The 21709-nt window shown below is 44.0% G+C and overlaps 1 protein-coding gene across 1 annotated transcript in view; it reads right to left on the bottom strand.

Moving 5' to 3' along the window:
* SMAP2 (small ArfGAP2) overlaps positions 1-18288 on the bottom strand; it is a 43144-nt gene extending 24856 nt beyond the window's left edge. The window contains exon 1 of the mRNA XM_024554633.4: positions 17749-18288. Coding sequence (XP_024410401.1) covers positions 17749-17851 — 103 coding nt within the window. The 5' untranslated portion in view covers positions 17852-18288. The remainder of the gene's footprint in view (positions 1-17748) is intronic.
* Positions 18289-21709: the final 3421 nt, after the last annotated feature.

Below are 21709 nucleotides of genomic sequence, written 5' to 3'. Positions count from 1 at the left end.
CTGAGGGCCGGCCAGCGAACCTAAAAGTCGCTGGTTCAAGTCCCAGTCAGGACACACGCCTGGGTTGTGGGCCAGGTCCCCAGTGGGGGGCGTGTAAGAGGCAGTGATGGACGTTTCTTTTTCTCAAACATCAATGTTTCTCTCCCTCTCTTTCTCCCTACCTTCCCCTCTGTCTAAGAATAAATATTTTTTAAATAAAATAAAAACAATGTAAAATAACAACAAAAAACTAAACAGCTAAACTTACTAATATTTTTATTAGTTTAGCCCTGAATTAATAGATTAATTTAGGGAAATGGGCACTATATAATTATTTGTTTTTTGTTAAATAAATGCTCCCACGGGAGGGAGACTGGTATAAAGGGGTGGTACACATTGCTGGGTCGCCAAGTGGGAAGCCTCATTCTTTCTGCAGAACTTCGAGTTTCACCTGAAGGACAATGTCTCTTATGCCCGTGTCCTGAGGAAGGGCCTGGGTGCCGATCTACTGAGACATGGGTGAAAGAGCCCTAAGTGAGCAGCAGCACAAGAAGGCTAGCTGGGCTTTTCCCTCTAGGTCAAGTCCTCTAGAGAGTAAACTCCGGAGAGGTGGGTCCTCAGATAACACCTTGCACACAGAGGAGGACCTGGTGGGAGGAGAAAGGAATCCAGCGAGGTAATTAAGAACCTGCGCCTACATTGGTCCTCTAAGGCTGATGCCGGGAGGTCTCAGGACTGTGCAGTGGAACAGGGACTGGGAACAAGCCTAGGCAAGGTCAGCAACTAAACCTTAAAAGGGTGGCTATTTTTTAATTCCTTATATTTGGTGGTAAATTCCCCTTTTTGCTCCCTCTCTGTACTCAAGGTTCTAAGCAGTCTTCACAGGGCCGAGGGGAAGACCAAAGGAAGTGGCTGGTGTCTGTAAATGAAGCAGAGCTGAAGAGTAGAGGCAGCAACGCAACGGACGCTTCCCTGATCCAGAAGACGCTGCCCAACGTGGGAGAGAGTGGCAGGGCACGCGGGGGCCGCCTGGGCAGCTTTTCGTCTCTTCTTGTGAGTTTTCCTCCTCGGATTCACATTGTGGAGGGTCTCCGTTTGCCCCGTAAGGAAAACTGGACTACTTACACTCCGCGGGTCAACTTACAGTCCCTCACCAGAGCTTTCAGGGGCCCCCCATTTGTGAAACACCACTTTGTGAAACTCCTGCCCCGTCCACTTTCTCCGCCTGGCTCCGACTCCCACAGCCCTCCGTGTTCTCCTGTGACACTCATCTGTGGGGGTTCTGTCGTAGGGTTTCATTTTTGCTTTTACTTTTGCGAGCTCCCTTGGGTAACAACTGCCTAATTTAGTAGACTTAAAAACAAAACCAAACCCTAGCGTGGGTATTTGTGTTATGTGAACTTGAGATTTGAATCACTGATTACTCAGAAAATCTCCCAAAGGTAATTGAAATATCTTGCACAGAAAGTTAGGGGAAAGAGTGCCCTTACTACTTCTTGTCTCGGGGTGGCCCATGATATATTGGCTCTAGCCAATTTCCTCTGCACGAAGACTCTGCTTAACGCGTGTATGAATAGGCTAGAAGAGTGGTGGCTAAGGCAGGGCTTCTCCGAAAAGGGGAGGGAGGAAATAAAAAATAGCTGCTTTCACTGGGAGCAGGAAGGAGATTATTTCATTAGGAGCTAAACAGGGAGACTATCTCAGTACAAACAATTGTTTGCCTTGAAGGCTCCATGTGGCCAATTACTCCAACAAAGGCTCAGCTGGAATGGAACCTGGAGCTTGCCAGGACCAAGGGGTGTGGACTGACACAGGCTCAACTGTCAGCTTCATCACATCACGGCTTTGGGGTCCCAGAGCATCCAGCAAGGATGCTCACAGAACTCACTCTACCCCAGTCAGTAAACAGCATCATTCTGCACCCAACCAGCTAACTATGCAAATTTAAAAGAGATGAAGAAAAGATGGCAATTGGGCAAATGCAAAGTTATTCAACCTAAAACTGACATTTTATAGCAAACCTAACAAGAATAAAAATTAGATCTCACAAGAGAGTTAACACACTTCAATCACTATCTCAACAGCTGACATCAGGCTCGGGGTAGAAGTGCACACAGAGGGACTGCAGAGCTAACAGCCAGACAATCATCGCAAGTCTGCAGGCAGACCTGCTATTGCGAGGCTTGACATTATAATTAAACTAATTTCCCCATCAATCTTGGCCTCACTTCAGGTAACAAGTGCTAAATCTAACTAACTCGGTTCTCTAGAAGTCACTTTCTTCACTCCCCAGGGACATTTAGTTCTTAACATTTTTAACATTACTTCAAGTTTAAGCCTTAACTTCCTCTTTGCAATAACCAGTATCTACTCCTATTCTGAAAAATACTGAAGATGCAAAGTGAGCCTGCCCACTTGGGGTGTGCATATCTCTAAAAGTAGCCATATCAGATACGGCTACTAACCAATGAGAGTGCTCTTCATTCCCCAGCCCTACATAGGTAATGAGCAAAAGAGGAACAATGTAAAGACAGGCATTAAAAATAGCCCACATTCAAACAGCGCCACTCTCTTCCCTCTAGAGCAGTGATATTCAACGGAAGCAATTTTCCCAAGGGGTGATGTCAATGTCTGGAGTCATTTTTTAGTTGTCACAACAGGCAGGAGGTAGGCAGCGCTCCTGACATCTAGTGAGCAGAGGCCAGGGATGCTGCGAAATAGCCCGCAGTATGCGGGCCAGCCCATGAGACAGAAGTGGTCAAAACGTCAAGAGGACCCAGCAATTCCACTTCTAGGAATATGTCCAAAGAAACCAGAAACACCAATTTGGAAAAATATACGCACCCCTAGGTTCATTGCAGCGTTACTGACAATAGTGGATATTTGGAAGCAGTCCAAGCGCCTATCAGTAGATGAGTGGATAAAAAAACTGTGGTACATTTACACAATGGAATACTATTTGGCCATAACAAAGAAGAAAATCTTACCCATTGTGACAGCATGGGTGGACCTGGAGAAGCCTTATGCTAAATGAAACAAGCCAGTCAGAGAAAGACAAGGACCATATGATCTCACTTATATGTGGAATCTAATGAACAAAATAAACTGACAAAACAGAAGCAGACTCATCCATGCAGAGAACAGACTGGCAGCTGTCAGAGGGGAGGGGACTTGGGGGACTTGGTAGAAAAAGTGAAAAGATTAAGAAAAGAAAAAAAACCATAGACACAGACAACAGTATAGTGATTACCAGAGGGGAAGAGGCGTTGGGGAGGTAGAAGAGGGTAAAGGGGGACAAGTGATGATGGAAGGAGACTTGGGGTGGTGAACACAGTACAATATACAGGTGATGTGTTACAGAACTGTACACCTGAAACATATAGTTTTATTAACCAATGATACCCCAATATTCAATAAAAATTTATTTAAATCTTTAAAAAATTAAAAAATGGACTTCTCTTTGGCCAGTGCCATTAATGTTATATTCTATGCAGCATAATAAAGATCTTCACATCAGGAATAAAAAAAAAATGGCAAGAGTGCTGAGGTTGAGAAGCCTGGCTCTAGAGGGACCATTTATAAGCCATTTAGTTTGGAGCATATGAGATGCACGAATATACCAATTCTGTGGAAAAGCCTCTTTTCTTGTTTTGTAACAAACAATTTAGAGTATAGAATTCCAAAATTATACAGAACCTTAAGGATTATCTATTCCAAGCACGGCTAGAGAAACGAAGGCCCAGGGAGTCAAGTCGTTTACCTGAGTACGTAGAAAAACTCATCAGCGGGACTGGAGTTAGAACCACCGTTATACACCCCAAACGTGTGTCATACGAAAGAGGTGAGGACTAGTGGGCACTACACTGACACGCTGTTCTTTTCTATTACAGTACACAATTCCCCCTCTGCTGCTGGGAAGCCCAGCATCTGAGAGTGTGTATGAAGGCTTATCCACACCAATCCCCATCCCCATCCTCCTCCTCAGAGGAAGCCTAGAAGCAGAGAAGAGTGTAACACACTAGAGCTCAAGAACAAGTGGCCAGGCGGAAAAGGTTTTTCAGTTGTTTGAAGGGAAGCTCATGCCTTTCACCCAGGCAGTGGCTGTACACAAAACCTTCTGAGCCAGCACACGAGCCCTTGAGCAAGACCATGAACCTGTGAACTTCTCTCCACCAGGGCATGCGGCAGCTTTCCCAACACATCGGAGAAGCCCTGACCGGTGGCAAACAATAGGAAATCAGTACCGGGTTCACTGAGTCACAATGGTATCCAAACAAGCTAGAGAACTTTCATGTCTACACAAACAGCAGAGCAGAAATGAATTCTGGGATCAAAGTACAGATGGTGAGTCCAGGGGCATGCTCGATGTTAGTCACCAAAACAGCCCTGGCTACAGGAAGGAGAGCAAAGGTAGAAATCTGCCCTTTCAAAAAGAAAACATTCACTGCAGTGTTTCAAAACCTAGGTGTTTCAAAATTGGGTATAATGACATCCAGGTCAGAAAGTGTGGTGCAAGAGGGAGGGGCAAAGGTGCCGGCCATGCAAATAAATGGTAAGAGCCTGTAAGGGGAACATTATGTAGATAAACCCAAAGCAGGTCTCTAGGGGGAAAAATCATAGCTTCAAAAGAGCCACAGCAAGGTTTTTCAGATTAAAGGAACCTGTTGCAGTGGGAACAAGGACAGCCTCTAACGCTGCTGCAAGGTTATCATTAATGTCCATGGCACCTGAGAGCAGTGTCTAAATATTTACTCCCATCCCACAAAAAGGCTAAGGGACTGCTGTTTCAGCCTCGAGTTTCACACCCCGTGCTGCACCTTCCCCAAGACGAGGTGTCACACTACAACTCCTAGAGAGAGGGCAGAGTACCAGCTTCGCGACTGGCTCCAGTGTTCCGGGTGGCTCAGAGGCCAGAGCCTCTGGAGAGAAATGGCTCGAAGCAAGTGATTATTACCACAAAGCAACCGTGAGAGTCACCTGCTCGGCTTTCTGGAATGTCATGGATTTTCAAATATCTGAGTTAACAGTACGAAGGTGACTTTCAAAAGACAAAAGAATATATGTATATGTATGATCTGAACACACATTAATGGAATGATAGTGTTTACGATGCAGACGTTGGACGCGATGGGCCAGACACTGTGCGTTCAGTGTGCAGACACAAATGAGACATCCAAGGTCTGTCCAGAGACACCCAGCCACGTCATATGAAAAATAGAGACATTTGTTAAAGAAGATACAAGACACAAGAAACATTGTACACAGGACAATGATGCCTCCGTCCCCTTCAGAGTAGGCACTTTGGGACCTCACACAGTTCTCCCAATCGCCATCAGCTGCCCTGTCACATTTTCCTGAACCTCATCAATGGTCTGAAATCTCTTCCCTTTCAAAGGTCATTTTAGTGTTGGGAAAGGCCAGAAGTCTCAGGGTGCCAAATCTGGGCTGTAATAGGGCTAAGTCACCTGGGTGATTTGATGTTTTGCCAAAAAAACTGCACGAGGCGTCATGTATGAGTGGGTGTGTTGTGGTGATGACGCTGCCAGTCACCAGTTGCCCATGGCTACAGCCTTCTGCAGACTCATTGCTCTAGTTGCTCACTCGCTCATTTTGAATGCGATGGCCACACAGTACACACGCTCACTCAGCAGCATCTACCTCCTGCACTGACTAATACACTGTAGTCGTCATTGTTCACACATGCGCATTCCAGTCCACTCTCCTTGGCTGCCAGGTTCCATCAATGTTGCGCAAACCATTCTCAGTATATTAACAATGGCTGGACTTTTCCCAGACAGACCTCGTAGTCCCTGTCTTCATGGAATTTACAGCCTAAAGAAAAGCCTTTAAAAAATGCAGTCATGCCCAGCTAATGTGGCTCAGTGGCTTAAGCATTGTCCCTATAACCCAAGGATCTGGGGGTTGAATTCCCGGTGGGGACATATGCTTAGGTTGGGAGTTCATCCCCATCCATCCCGGCACAGATCCCCAGTCTGGGTTTATAGGAAGGTAACCAATCAATGCTTCTCTTGCACCAATGTTTCTCTCTCTCCCTTCCTTTCTCTCTCACTAAAAAATCAAATGAAAATGTCCTCAGGTGAGTATTAAAATTTTTTCAAAAGGCAGTCACTATTATCACCTTTCTTCCTCTACTCCACCTTCCCAAGGAACTGAATGTAAGTGTAGGAGGCCTGTATGAACAACCTAAGATGCTAATCAATGGCACTGCAGTATTTCCACATACCGAGTGTACACTGTGGAAGACTATGTGTGAGATAAAAGAATATATCTTGGCCCGTCCCGCTGCGATCATGTCCCTTAAAGCGGTTCCTTATGGTCAAGCCAGGGCCCTCCCCAGCTCTCCACTCCTTGCCCCACAGATGTCCACTGCTGCGGAGTTCAGAATGACGGTCCCCCCAGCAAGGCCATCTCTACATGGGCTCAACCCAGACGACTCCCTGACAACATCTGACAATTAGAGGGCCCACACAGCTACTCAACTCTGAACAACCATCAGTCTAACAGCATCACAAAAATTTACATTGTACCATTATTTATAATACTGAAGAACTAAAACCCAAATGTCCAACAACTGGGCAAGAGTTAAGTACTGACATATTCGAATGATACACAAACAGAATATAATAGAGGTATTTAGGTGTTTTTAATGTCATGAAAAATGCTTATGATAAATACTAAGCAAAATAATTTAAGATTTTATTTTTTATTTTTAGAGAGAGGGGAAGGGAGGGAGACAGAGAGGGAGGAAAACATCAGTGTGTAAGAGATACATCAATCAGTTGCCTCTCACACACCCCCAACTGGGGACCTGGCCCACACCCCAGGCATGTGCCCTGACTGAGAATCAAACCTGTGACCTTTTGGTTCGCAGGCTGGCACTCAATCCACTGAGCCACACCAGCCAGAGCCATTAAGCAAAATAATTATAAAAAATTATTATGGTATAAGCCCAACTAAAAATGGACAAAATGGAGTATGGACGATACCTTCCACATCATATTTCATTCTCCTTAATGATGGTTATCAAAAATATGAGTGACTTTCATAATCAGAAAAATAAAGTTTATGCTTTGTAAAGAAATTGCACTTAATGATGTTTAGCTAATAAGCATAAGGATTCTCCTACCTCTCCCCGCCCCCCACCAAAAATCCCACAAAACAAAAAATGCTGCTCTGGGAGTCTGTTCCTATGGTAACAATTCTCTTTGCCCCCCCCCGCTGCCCCTCCCCCCCCCCTGCAGTAAACACATAAGAAGTCTAATGAAACTGAGCCCTGTTTTTATTCTGCCCATACTATGGACCCTTGCTTTGTTCTGAGTCACTGCTGTCATACCGCTTCTGTCATCGAGGAGGCTTAAAACCAGGCCAGGACGCTCTGAGGAGCTGATCTAGAGTCTTCCTGATTCCAGTGCTGCATTTAATGACCCCTTCTCTCACCTGTGTGTGTATATATTATATATACACACACACGCTGGGCACGTTATTACAGTCACTCTTAGAAAGACCTTTTCCCAAAATTCTCCTTGGTTGGAAACAGTTCCTCGAACCAGACTCCTCATGCCTACCTTCAGAGAGACAAAGTCCCCAGTGCCAAACAGCCTTTCTTTCGGTAAAAATGCTTTCAACATAGCAGAAGGGCCTGAATCTTTTCTTTCTTTTGCAAATCAGCTGTCACACTTAAATTGGTTTCCATTAGCCCTGCTGTTTACAGCTATTTTGAACAAAAGCATCATGGTAAGAACAGGGAGCTTCCTTCCCGTTTCTCATTGGAGGGCTTGCGTTAGATAAAACCTCGTGGTAAAGTATCAACAAGAAAAAGGCACCAGCACCCCTTCCCCCATGGGGTTTATACTGCAGCAAAGGATGTTCCCAGCTCACATAGAAAATTCTGTAGGAGGCTATTTTTTGAAGGTACAGAACAAGAACAACCATCCTAACAATATTAAAACAATTTTCAACTCAGGGCTTGAAACCCTGGAGAACTTATTTCTAAACCCACACACTGTGGGTTTCCATTAAGACAAGAAAAGAGGAAGAAGGTAAACAACAGCATTTACTTGGTATACACCTCAGGAAACAACGCTGCAGGAGTAACATGTAAACCCACATCCAGGGATGTGAGCTCTCTGGGTGGGGGTTGGTGGTCGTTCCATCACTAGCAGCTTGTGCAGAAGACTTCATGGCTATTTGCAAAAAGGAAAAGAAAAGGTATTCTATTCTCTCAAATCCCTATGCTATCAGCTACAGCTGAGAGTAGGTCTCTCTTCCTCCTATATTTGCTTTACTAATTTCAATACATCATAAAACGAGTATGTTGCCCATTTGTTTTTTGGTTAAGAAGAAATGACATAAAACCAGAGGAATTCAGTCCTCACTGTTTTGGATTAAGAAATTTCTGTTTTGAAAGTTTTGATTTGAAGTAAAAAAAAAAAATCAATAGCATTCTTCAAGTGGGCTTCTGAAATCCAGTACCTCCCCAAAAACTATATTCTATATGCATTGAAAAGCAAACCAGAATACCCATAGGAAATATACAAATGGGGGTGGGGGGAAAGGGCTATGTTCAACAAAAATGGTCAGAAAACTACTTAACATTACTTGGAAATGAAAAAAAAAAATCAGCAATAGTAAAATCCTATTACAACCCGGGGACATGTTATTGGCAAAGGTGGGATTCCAGGGCAAGTTTCAGCCACACACAAGGGAAGGCGGGGGTCAGGGAAACGCTGGACAAACTGAGACATCCACCAGGGCGACCTTACGCTGATGGGTGGCCACAGCTGAAGGCAGATTTGACTCATCCCTGGGGCTTTCCACTGGGGAGGGACCTGCCGTGCAGCCATCAATGGACCAGCATCCACAAAGCCTGTGGGGAAATACGGGATCCAGAAGAGTGGGGTAGGGAAGGAGAAAGTTTGGAAAACCAAAGAGTCAAATACAGTAGTGAAATAGCGTACTCACTAAACCTCTTAAGTTGAAACGAAGTGGCTGAAAAGAACTGCAATTCTGAAAAGCAGTCTGATACGCTTTTTATATTACATTTTAATTGCAAGTGGAATTATATGAATACCTCCTAAGAGGAAATTAATTTTTGGAGAAAAGAGAGAAACTATGAAACCAATGCAATTTTTACTCAAACAATGAGGGCCCCTTATCTGCATCCTCTGTGGAAAATAGCCTAAAAGCAAATATACTCACTCTCCACTGGAAACCTTTGCTGGTGGCCTAGTTCCACCAATTCCATTAACGTAGCAGGGGCCCAAAGGCAGGTGACCTGGTTGACAAAAAAAGCACTTCTAGAAAGTGCTGAACTTTTTTCACGGAACTCATTAAACACTTTATAATCAAGAGGAAGAAAAAAAACTAATAAAAATAATTTGGGAAGTTTTGCCTTTAATTGGAACAGCAGAAACTTTCCTTACTAGATAAAATATTTTTCAGGTCCTGTAGAGAAGACAGTATGGATAAACCCAGTGACCTCACCTCCCTCCACCAGTCCCATCTGAAGACATGGGGGGGGCAGGGAGGGGGCGGGGGGGGGCGGGGAAGAAACCAACTTGACCAGTTAAAATTTGTGGCACAAGGAAAATCAGCTCCACCGCAATTACCTTAATCATCAAAGAAAGACTAATCTGCATGTGTTACGGACTCAAGTCTTCAGCTGTAGATGGGACAAACTCAGTGTACGCAGAGCGTGCTTAAGGCTTCCCAGAACTGACGGAGTGGGAACTTATTTCTGAGTAACCAAATAATAAATCATGCCTGGCAGCGACCAACAGTCAAATCAAATTCAACAGAAGCCAATTTCTGTAGTCATGCACCCTAATTACATAGGCAATGATGGAGTCGTTACATTACTTCCTGAGAGTAATTATCGTTTTGGCAACAGTTAGGATCCTTCAGAAGCACACAAGGTTGTATCTACCTGAAAATCCTTCTTACCTCTTGTCCAAAATAACTCAACTATTTACTTATAAGGAGAAAGAATACATCTTGGAGATTTTTTTTTTAGTGCTTTTGCTAGTTTCCATTCGGATCCACCCTTGCTCCACTCTATCACAAGGAACACCATCTCACTTGCCAACTGATTTCTGGGTAAGTTCCATCAGTGGTTGGTACTGATAAGGATAAGAAACAGGAGGACCGGGGAAGCCAGGGTAATGCCCTCCCTCTTACTTGGTCTGAGTTCCAGCTGCCACCAGACAGCTCTTCTTTCCACGCTTCTAGCTCACACCGGATGGCTCAGGCTTCTGGCCTTTGGTGACACCAGCACCTTCTAATTTCCTTGGGGTACAGTAGCTCCCAGGTATTGCTGATCTCTGGGGGGCCTCACCAGCCCATTTACCTTCTCAGCTCTTATATCATCTGTGTAACTTACTCCGTATATTAAATTCCCCCGGCTTGTACCACCTACAGAGGTTTCTGTTTCCCTGATGAGTCCCTGACTTTCAAAAATATTTTAAAACTTAGTTTTCTTGAAAATTAAACGTTCAGATAACCTGTAAAAGATTTCTTCTAGTAAGAAACCAAGGATTTATGGACGACAAAACTCAATCCATTCGTTCACATATTTACTGAGGGCCTGGTCCGTGCCCAGCACGGTTCTAGGTGCTGGGAACACTGCAGCGAATGGGACGGGCACCAAGCCCTGCTCCCGGGGGGCTTCCATTCTAGTGGCCATGTAAACTGTGGCAAGTTACAATGTTAGCAAATGAACCTATACAGGAATATGTCGTTAACAATGAAGGGACATGGCATAAGTGAATTCACTTTAAGGTGTTCTACTCTACACAGACTCGGTCCTACCTTTTCAATGGGGTAGCTGAACTGTCACATTCCAGAGGCCAAACAGAACTTCTTCAAAGTTAGAATCTACTTAGACAGGCCGCTTGTGCTCAAACAGAAGTGTAACTGTGATAAGGGTGTAAGCAGACACAATAATACAAGTCAGACATTGAACGTGCTTAGAATGTGCAACGTGCATGTCTTTTATGCAGATTCCTGCTTGGCCTCTTTTTCACGGGGGAGATCGTATGGAGGAATTGAGTCTGAGGCTGTTTAATAAGTCATTTTACTCCTTGTCTATGGCACAGGTGCATTCCATCAACATAGCATATTGGACAGCCCAGCTGCAATGTACATAACGAGTAAAGTGTTGCAGTTACGAATTGCATGACATTATTCCCAAGATGGAATTTGCAGGCAAAGGAATAAAAACAGACAATGACTCATGTGGTGAACAGTTATATAGACAACTGTGCCCAAGAAAGCTGCCACCTACATACCACAAGGGCATCAGATGAAAAATGCAGAAAGTGGTTTTCTGGTTTGTTTGAAAGCAATAGATTTGCTGAAAATTGTACTGAGATCAGACTGTACTGCCTGTTTCTGCGTCCTAAGCGCTGAGTAACCACGAGCGCACAGCAAATATTCGGTACCCTTAGACTGCTTGGGTATAAAAGCATGTTCAGCCTCAAAAACCAACGTCATCAACTCCAGAAATAACTTAACCTGTATTGCTGTCATTTCACTAGACTTGTCTAAGATAATTCCATGTATTCGTGAAAGTGCACTGCCGTGGAGATCTTGTGGGCACAGTAACTGACCTTTCTTACCACCCAGCAATCAGAAAACACTTCCATAATACTTATGCTTCCACTTGAGTAGCAGGGAGGCTTCCAGTCATATGGGCGTCTAAAGCATATTCATAATCTCAGTCCACAGAGCAAGTCAACTACAGAGCTAGGATTTTAACCTCATTGGCCCCCCGCCTACCTTATCCCTTGCCACACCTCAACACGTAGTCAAAATACACTAAAGATTCCCCCAACACACACGTACACAAGATACAGCACACCCGGCGGCCTCTGCACATTGTTTCTTCTGCCCAGAATGCGAAGTCCCCTGAATTCACCTGGCAAAGTCAGGCTCATCATTCAAGACACAGCCTCCACGTCTCTCTGAAGCCACAACTTCCTGAGGCCAACTTGTTTGCTCTCTTCAGTGCTTTCATTTCTCCCTGTCCTCAGTGCCATAATGCTACTTACAACATTGCCTCGTTTATGTGTTTACACCTCTGCTTCCCCACTAGACTGCAAAGTCCTTCAGACCAAAGACCCTAGCTTGTAATCTATACATCCTGGCCCAGTGTCTGACACAACCAGGTGCTTAAGAAATATTTTCTGAATGAACATATGTAGTGTGGCGTTGCAGGCTTGCAAAGAGTTCCCCCTAAAAGTCATGGCATTTTGTCATCTCTGTCCCACTGCCACGGGATATTTCAAGTACAAGGAGAACGAATAGGAAAGTATCTCCCAGGGAACAGGTTTAACAAGTTGATATTAAAAGACAATCTAATAGGGAATTGGACAAATTACTTTTAGTAAAACTGTGTCAAGCCAACCACAACTGTCAGAATTCAGGTGGATTAGCTATAAAACCCCAGAAAGTTATTTGATCCTGGCTGGAGAAGGCTGTTGGACTAAAAATGGAAGCAAAACTCTTTCTGTTGTCTAGATTTGATGGAATTTCTTAACCTTTTAACCTCTCCAAAGGCGCCATAGATACAGCTAAAGTAATTAAAAATTGATAGGAAAGTTCATGTTCTAAGGAATGATGTTTAACAAGCAATGATTTAGCCACCAACAGAAAACAAATGTAAAGCAAAGCTAGATGAATTTACCAGAGTTAACTAGGACTACTATTAGAAAATTGGGACTACTATTAGAAAATCTCAATACAAAGATTAGTTAATTAGGACTTCCTTCCATTAGAAAATCTCAACACAGAGATTCCCTGGTCTAACCTTTCACACAACTTTGAAAGAGTCAGGAAGCATCCAGAGACCATCCTCAAGAGTTCACAAAGTACAACCGCAAAAATGCCAGAACCCCCACGTATAGGAAATGGTTTTGGCTTAAAGACTAGGGAATTATCGGGTGAGTCATCATAACTGTGGCTTCCAGGAATTAGAGTATTTAAAGTTATAAAGTCAGAAAGGGAAATGAATAAAATCAAGATAAAATAAATAAGATCAGCAATGTTAATAATAAATAATGCTTACATCTGTGTAACACTTGTATTTACAAAGCACTTTTATTTTCAAAGGAGGAAACTTAAACTGTCAATGTTAGTTGGCGTGCTGAAGGTCACAGAGCTAAAATAAGCAGAGTAAAGGAGTTTAAATGGCTATTTCAGCATTAAGTCTGCAGCTCCTTCCATTCCGCTGCTTCTTTGCCTCTTGAAACGCGGGTTTCTATGTGCTATGGACGGGCCTAGGACACATTCTGAGATGCCTTTAATGAGATCAGATGTCTCCAAATCACTTAAGCATGTCTTTCAACTTAAACAAGCAACCCAGGCACAGCCTTAGAAAATACCTCGAAAGAATGAAGAAGCCCCTCAATGTTGCAAATCTTCAGGTTCCCTGTGTTACACTATTGTTGAAAAATGCCAGGTGCCATGAAGGGTGGATACAGCTACTGTTTGCACAAAAGCACTGCCTAGGGATATATTTAAATGCATGCATTTGTCTGTGCATAGATTATCTCTCCTAAAAGTCACATAAGAAATTACCTGTAGTGGTTACTTCCAGGAAGGGAAAATGGTGGCGAAGGGATCAGGGGCAGGAGCACAACTTTCCGCTGTACACATTCCCTTTTCAATCTCTGGAATTTTGAACCACTTGAAGTGCTACCTTTTTCAAAAGGTAAATAGAAATTTAAGACTATAGAATGGGAATTGAAACTGAGGCAATGGTTAGGTGATTCTAGGTGACACATTTCAGAGATAGGAAGTAGCAGAAGAGAAAAGTAAAAAAGTATTACAAAGTTTCTGTCAGGCTCCAGAATTCCATGTGGAATTTCAAAGTCGGAAGTAAATACTCCTCAAGACCATCAAATTTTTTTTCCTTTTAATTCTTTCTTTTTCTCCCTCTTTCTTCTCTTTAAAAATCTTTTTTGTTTTTTTCTCTTTTAGTTTCTTTTCTTCCATTTTAATTCTTTGCTCATTACACAGCTCTCAATTTTTTACGAACCTTGATACTGAGAAAGGAGTGTCCCAATAGTGGACACAAGTATTCAGGTCATCAGAAAGGTAGATCCTTCCCTGGTAAATAAGAGTGTCTAGTTTAAACCCGTCTCTAAGGAGGTTGATAAGGAGTTATTTCAGGCACACTAGTAACATATGGAACTGCAGGGCTAAAGACTAAACCTCGGACCGGTAAGACGCCACCAAGGGTCTATGAAAAAATGGGACCCGACCTCAACAAAGTAGAGTTACCATGGACAAACCTGGAATTTTCAGTAACTTTGTTCCATCATTTCTACTACTTAAATCAGTCTAAAAATTTACCCTAAAGGTCACAATATCTTGAAGATTTGGGATGGTGAGGAACCACATCTTTGGGCATAGAGCAAGCCATAGAATTTTTTTTTTTTTTTTGAAGGCAGTGCCAAATCAGCTTCCTTTCCCACAGTGATCACTTCCGAGCCTTAGAGGTCCCAGAAACTGGTGAGTCTTGTGGTCAAGGGAATTTTTAAAACTCCAGGACCAACAAAACTTGTACTACATAAAGAGAACACATTCTTATTCTCTATTCTAATGTTTAAATTATGTACTTGAGACCTGGCTGGTGTGGCTCAGTGGATTGAGCACCAGCCTGCAAACCAAAGGGTTGCTGGTTCAATTCCCAGTCAGGGCACATGCCTGGGTTTTGGGCCAAGTCCCCAGTAGGGGGTGTGCAAGAGGCAACCACACATTGATGTTTCTCTCCCTCTCTCCTTCCTCTCTCTCTAAAAATAAATAAATAAAATCTTTAAAAAAGAAAGAAAGTCAAGTGACAGAATGGGAAGATATATATATATATATATATATAAAAAAAAAAAGTAATAACATTCTGCCCTGGTCGGGTAGCTCAGTTGGTTAGAGCATCCTCCCTATACGCCAAGGTTGCAGGTTAGATCCCTAGTCAGGGCACATATGGGAATGAACCAATGAATGCATAAATAAGTGGAACAACAAATCGATGTTTCTCTCCTTCCCTCTATCTCTCTCCCTTCCTCTATCTCTATAAAATTAATTTAAAAAAATAAAGATAATAACATTCTTAAGTAAGTATAAGGTTTTAAAAAGAAGAGTCATTGCCAAAGAGTTATTTTCAGAACATTACAAAAATACCTGCCCATAGGTCTGCAGTCCAGGGCTAAATCATCTAATTTAATATTAATGGATTAGCATCACTCACCAGGTCCTGTACAATTAGCTCTCAAGTTTCTGAGTAAGAAAGGACATGAGACATAGAGATAAATAAACTCAAATCCAAGTCTCACTTTAGCCAACAGTTTTTAAAATCCTCCTCCCACTAAATATACTCTTTACCAGAGCTAACAGACAACTTAACCTACTGATGTCTCTTCTTTCCATGGCCTGACAGTTGTTCACATGATATTACGGCAACCAACACCAGGGAAAAGGAGGGGGCACATGAGCGAGAGGAGCTGAAAGAGTGGCAAGGGCCAGATAATCCACAAACTGGGTAAACTGAGGCCTCAACAAATGCCTTATTGCACCGAACTGAAAGATAACTGACATACTGGCATCTCAATTTTAATACGGCGGCCAGGTCACTGAAGCCACGAAGCTAAAATGTAAAAGTAATTTGTAAAAAGAAATTGTTTCAGGAACCAGGATTCTATCATCAACAGCAGTTAATACGGTTTACAAGTCAGCAGTTACTGGTTCTCATTAAGAATTAACTACTGCGCCCTGGCTGGTGTAGCTCAGTGGCTTGAGCTCGGGCCTTCAAACCAAAAGATCACTGGTTTGATCCCCAGTCAGGGCACATACCTGGGTGGCGGGCCAGGTCCCTCAGTAGGGGGCATGCAAGAGGCAACCACACATTGATGTTTCTCCCCTCTTTCTCCTTCCAAACCCCCTCTCTAAAAGTAAATAAACACAATATTTCAAAAAAATACTAATGTTTCACTATCTGACACCCAATAATGCTATTGATAAAGAACAATGGAAAATTTGGAGGAAGAAGTGATGAATCAAACTCTCTTCCATATGCTGTGCTTTGTTGGAATATGAGGAAGTATAAGAGTGGTATGACAAATGGGGACGTGGGGGTGGTACCAATCATCAAAATGGCATCTCACTCCCCAAACACTCCAGTGGGTTGTTTCACTGTGACTCAAGATCTGTCAACTGAGGACATAGGGAATTTGAGTAAAGCCAAGAAACACACTCCTAAATTTTTTCAACAGAATCTTTCTATAGATCTAGGACAAGATCTAGCAAGAGCCAACTTTAAGAAATCAACCTACTCAACATAAATTGATTCTAAAGTACTTTGGAAAATTAGTTCTTGCTAATGCAAAAATTCAGGAAAGAAGTCTGGGGGTCTGCTTTCCCAATGACACATTCCATCTGGTAGAGGGCACTAAAACAGACTACTGGGTGTCTAGTAGCAGCGATGTATCATCCCCTGTTCTCCTCACACAACCTTATTTTTCTAAAATAAAAGGCAATTAGTGAAAGCATCAATTTTGCATATACTTCCTTTCTCAATATTAATAACTACAAATGCATTTGAATCTCTTTTGTACACTATATGCCCAATATGCTATATGGCAAATCCACTGCATTATGAACAGAAGTAAATTAACAACTCCCAAAATATAACTACCTCTTTCTCCCCAACCAAAGAAAAAAGAAGTCCCAGTTCCTACGATTATATTCTAAATAATTCAGATAGAAAATAAGGAAACAAAATATTTATAGAAGTTTGTATCTATAAATTTCAAGTGCAAACATTTCACTAACAACCACATTTCCCTGTGGTACTGATTTTCATTGGATCAAACCGTGAATCTTTAAGGGAACAGAAAACAAAGACTAAATGACTCTGCCAATTTATAATGATCATATTTCACCTTTAGAAGGGAATCATCATGGAAACAACAAATTCAGTGCATCCTTTGCTTCCTTCTCTCCAGTGATTAAACGGATCCGACACTGCACTACCGCCACAATCTGCTAGTTTCTGCCGCCACACACACATTAGGCCTCTACCGTACTCCACGAGCCAGGGCTAGGCTGTCTAGAAATCCGCACTGTGTCACTGCATAAGGCAGCTTCCCACCGCACACATCCAGGAAGAAAGCCACCTAGCCACTCCGTCAGATCTCAGCAAGTCTGTAAAATGACAGAAGGAGCTCCTAGCCAAATGGCAAGCAGCAAAACTCACCACCTTTAAAAATCATTGAAGCACTTTTCCTCCCCATCATCATCACCTTACTTTCCTTCTCTCTCTCCCTCCCTCCCTCTCTCTCTTTCCCTCTCTCCCCCTCCCTCTGACACATTCACACACTCACTGCAGTTCACCCCCAGCTCTGCAAGCGGAAGGCTGGAAGCTCTAGGCTGCCTCCGGAATGACAGCTCAGAACACATTCAGAGCCCTGAAATACAGACACACTCACCTGCACACATCACGCCACGTCCACCCCCACCGTCACCCCCCAACACACACACACACACTGGCCCTCGCAACGTCTCTCCACACCAACCCCGGCGCTGCAGAACACCTAGCAGGCTCAGCAGCAAGAGTAGCACGAGGTCACCATCTAGGATGATTTGGACGGCCTAAGCTCCAGAAACACCGTGCCCACACAGACCACCTCCGAGGCGCGACCCGGAGGCTGGAGGACCTCCCGCCCGCCAGGGGTGGGGGTGGGGAGGATGCGCTACCTTTAGACTGGCAGTCCGCACAAAACTTGTTATCCTCCTCCAGCAGTAGGTTGGCCAGGACCGCCTGGTACCGATCCACGTCCTTCACCGACTTGCCAGTCATGGCCAGGGTGCCGGCGGGGGCAGAGGGCGACGCGCCCTCCTCGCCCCCAGAAACCTCGCCTCGGTCTGTAGGTGAAGACTCCCGCTCCCCCGCCCAGGGGGACCTCCTGAGCGGGGCAGAGCCCTCTCCTCCGGCCCCGCGCCCCTTCTCCGGACAGCGGCGCCCGCCCCCCACTCAGCAGCCCCTCAGTGCGGCGCCCCCTGGCGGGCTTAGGGAAGGACTGGAGTCCAGAGAAAGCGGCCGGACCAGGGACCCTCAGCCCAAGCAAATGGTGGTCTCGGGCCTGCTGGGTGCCAGGCACAGAGACAACCACCCGGCCTCCCCGCTCGTCTGCGTGCGGTGCGTCCCGGGTCTCGGTTTCCCAGGCAGCTACCGCCTGCTCTGCCACCACCCCGTCTCTACTTCCGGCAGCTCTTCCTCTCCACCTCCACCCAGCCCCAGCCCGCGCATGCGCTCCGCCCCCACCACTTCGTACTGGGCTGTTCCCTGGGCTCCGCCTCTCAGGAACCAATGGGGCAGAAGTGAGGGGCGGGGCTTGGGGTGGGGCGAAGGGAGGAGTGAGCACGCCCCCTGCATGCCCTTGGAAAAGAATGAATAGAGCCTGGTGGAAAGGGAGTGGAGGGAGTGGAGGGAGTGGAGGGAGTGGAGGGAGTGGGAGAAAGTAAAGAAAAACAGCAATGAACATTTACTGAGCTCTTACTATGTGCCAGTCACTGTGCTAATCTCTTTACATGAATTATTGTAATATAGTCCTCAAATCATCTCTATGAGTTAAATAATCATCTTTATGTAACCTGGAGGTTATGGATACCCCAAAGACCTCTGGCTTATTCTTTCCTTCAACGGTCAAATAAGACGGCCCAAGCTTCTAACCCACGATAAGGGAGATATCATAATCTCCCCAAATTTTGAGAGGATTCTGATCACCTCCCACTTGGAATGCCTGCTGCCACTGAATTCTGGTCGCCCTGTTCATTTGCCTTCCTCTTGTGATTTACTACCATCTTTGGTTTGCGTGTTTTTTGCCTGGCGCTTAGATGCTTTCTTTTTCATTCCTTAAAGCCTCCCCAAGTAGTCCAGTTTTGTGCAGCAGACTTTTTCTGCAGGCCATTTGGAGGGAGTGGTGTGCAGAGAAGGGGTGATTACAGACTACCACAGATTAGGCAACTACTTAAAAATGATGATTAAACACAATTGTCCAAAGCCACCTTTAATACAGAGAATGTCTCAATGACTGCTCTTTTCTTTAGGGATCCACTTGCCATCTGGCAAATGTATTCATTCACTCATTCAGAAAATTGTTCCTGAGCAACTTCTCACTGAACTATCAGGCACTTGCTGGGGAAGAGAAAACAACTTGATCCTATCCACAGCTTTAAAACAACTGCTGGCTGTCAGGGACAACTGGATTGGGGAAGCTGATAAAGCAGATCCTCAGTTATCTTGCTTCTGGTGAGACCCTCTCCTCTATCTCTTCTGCACTTTCTCCCAAGACAAGGCTTCCCTCAAAACTTTAATCTCATCAGAGGAAAATGAAAATTTCCTATTACTTTATTAATCAAAACAATTTAATTCTTTGTTGAAGCCTCTTCTCTTTTAGCTTTGCCTAAGAGGCTTAACCTTAATAAGCACACAAGTCCTTTAAGGTATTTTTCCTAAACAAAATCTCAGCTCTTTGTCTAGAAGGAATTCTGCCTTCCTTCTAAGCTAATTGTCTCAACCTGCCATCAGTTTGCAATATATTTTCTTACTATAACTTATTTAACTTTTCTTACTTTAACACCGATTTTTTAAATGAGCAAATTGCGACTTAGAACAATGGACCCCCATCTAGTGAATAGCAAAGCTGAGGTTTCTAACCTCGGTTTCTGTGATTCCAGCAATTTCAGCCTTACCACTGTCAGAGTTCTGCTTATGTTATCCTCTCTAATTCTCAGGAAAACCCATCCAGATAGGTCTGAGCATAACCGTTTTTCAAGAAATGGTGAAACAGAAGCTAAAGTTTACCCAGTTTACTGTAGTAATTGTACCTTAGTTCAAATCCTCTACTTCTTCTTTTCACTAGGCAAATAGCCTCCCCGTCTTAGTCTAACCCTGATCCTTAGTCTAAACGGATCCTTCACCTCACGATCTTTGGAGAGAGTTTTCTAAATGGCAAATCTGACTGAATCACACCCTCCAGCTTTAAATCCTTTAATGACTCTCCATCATCTGTGACAGCGCTTCTCACATTTTCCCATCTAATAAAGTCTGGTGGTTTAAGCGCAGTCTATGGGACCAGATGACTGAGTTTAAATCCTTGCCTTCACCACTGTGTGACTTTGATCAGCTTGCTTAACCTCTCTGTGCCCGTTATTTCATCTATAAAATGGGGATTGTGATGATATTAATAGTACCTATTTTATAAGATTGTTGTGAAGCTTAACTGAGATGATGCCTGTGATATATTTAGAACAGCTCTGGGTACAAAGTGACTAATAGACGGCAATTAATGCTCTTCACGAAATAGTCCTGGCTTTCTGCCTTCTGGGAACTTGGTAGGATTTTATTTCCTGGCCCTCTTACCATCAGTTGAGTGTGGCTAGTGAGTTTGAGCAGAAAGGATATGTATCACTTCGTGCCTGCGGCATTATTCCCTGCCTTGACACTCCTCTGATCTTTTTCCCTCAGGCATGTCAACCATCAAGTTCAAGACGGTGACTGTCTTAGTCAGTTCAAAATACCACAGACTGGGTGGCTTAAAAACAGCAGAAATGCACTTCTCACAGTTCTGGAGCCTGAGAACGCCATGATGGAGCGCTGACAGATTTCAGGATCTGGCTTGGAGAGGGAGAGGATATAGAAAAAGACATCTGAATTCTCATCTTCTATGGGAGGACTTGGATAAGCAAAGCTGAAATTTGTAAATTTCAGGAACAATAAGTAGAAGAGTTGAAAACAATTGCCTCAGAAGAGTAGGTATCAGAGTAAGTAGGTGTGGGGAGGGTGTTAGCATTTGTCAGTAGAAGCCTTGTATAACTAGATTTTTTAAACTATGTACATGTTTTACTTTGATTTTTAAAAAACTTTTAAATTAACCTAATATTTAAATTCACCGTCACCCTGGCTGGTGTGGCTCCAGTGGATTGAGCACTGGCCTGTGAACCAAAAGGTTGCCAGTTCGATTCCCAGTCAGGGCACAGGCCTGGGTTGCAGGCCAGGTCCCTAGTTGGAGGCATTACATTGATGTTCCTCTCCAACTCTTTCTCCCTCCCTCCTCCTCTCTCTAAAAGTGAATAAATAAAATCTTTTAAAAACTCACAGCCCTACTATATCAGCATCCATGGGACTCTAAGACACGTTGCAAAACATTTCCTGTGGAAAGAGTTTTTACTCCATGCTAAGGTAGCCTCAGATGGACATCCCGCTCGATTTTTCTCCTCTTCTGTCCTCCCCACAAAATCCACGATGTTTACTTGAAAAATAAACAAATAGGACTGTATTTTTCTCACAGAACAAGAAATCCAGAGGCAGACCTAGGGGTTCACATCAATTCAGCTACCTGGCAAGGCCATTGGCACCCAGACGCCATCGCTCTGCTTTGCCATCATCAGCCTATTACATTTTTATCCTCACGTTCAGTGGTTCTCAAAAGGTGGTCCTCAACCTGGCACCATCAGCCTCGCCTGGAAACTTGGTAGCAGTGCAAATTCTCAGGCATGCTCCTGACCCGGGAATCAGAAACTCTGGGGACAGGGCCCAACCATCTGTGTTTTAAGGAGCCCTCTGGGTGATTCTGACGCACATACAAGTTTGAGAACCACTGCTCATGCTGTCACCTCATGGTCACAAAATGGTCAGCACAGCTCTAAACACCAC

The sequence above is a fragment of the Desmodus rotundus genome, chromosome 3 (genome assembly GCF_022682495.2).
Source record: "Desmodus rotundus isolate HL8 chromosome 3, HLdesRot8A.1, whole genome shotgun sequence".
NCBI classification, from domain to species: domain Eukaryota; kingdom Metazoa; phylum Chordata; class Mammalia; order Chiroptera; family Phyllostomidae; genus Desmodus; species Desmodus rotundus.
Note: the sequence above shows the minus strand (reverse complement) of the source record. Positions and strands in the feature narration are given on the sequence as shown.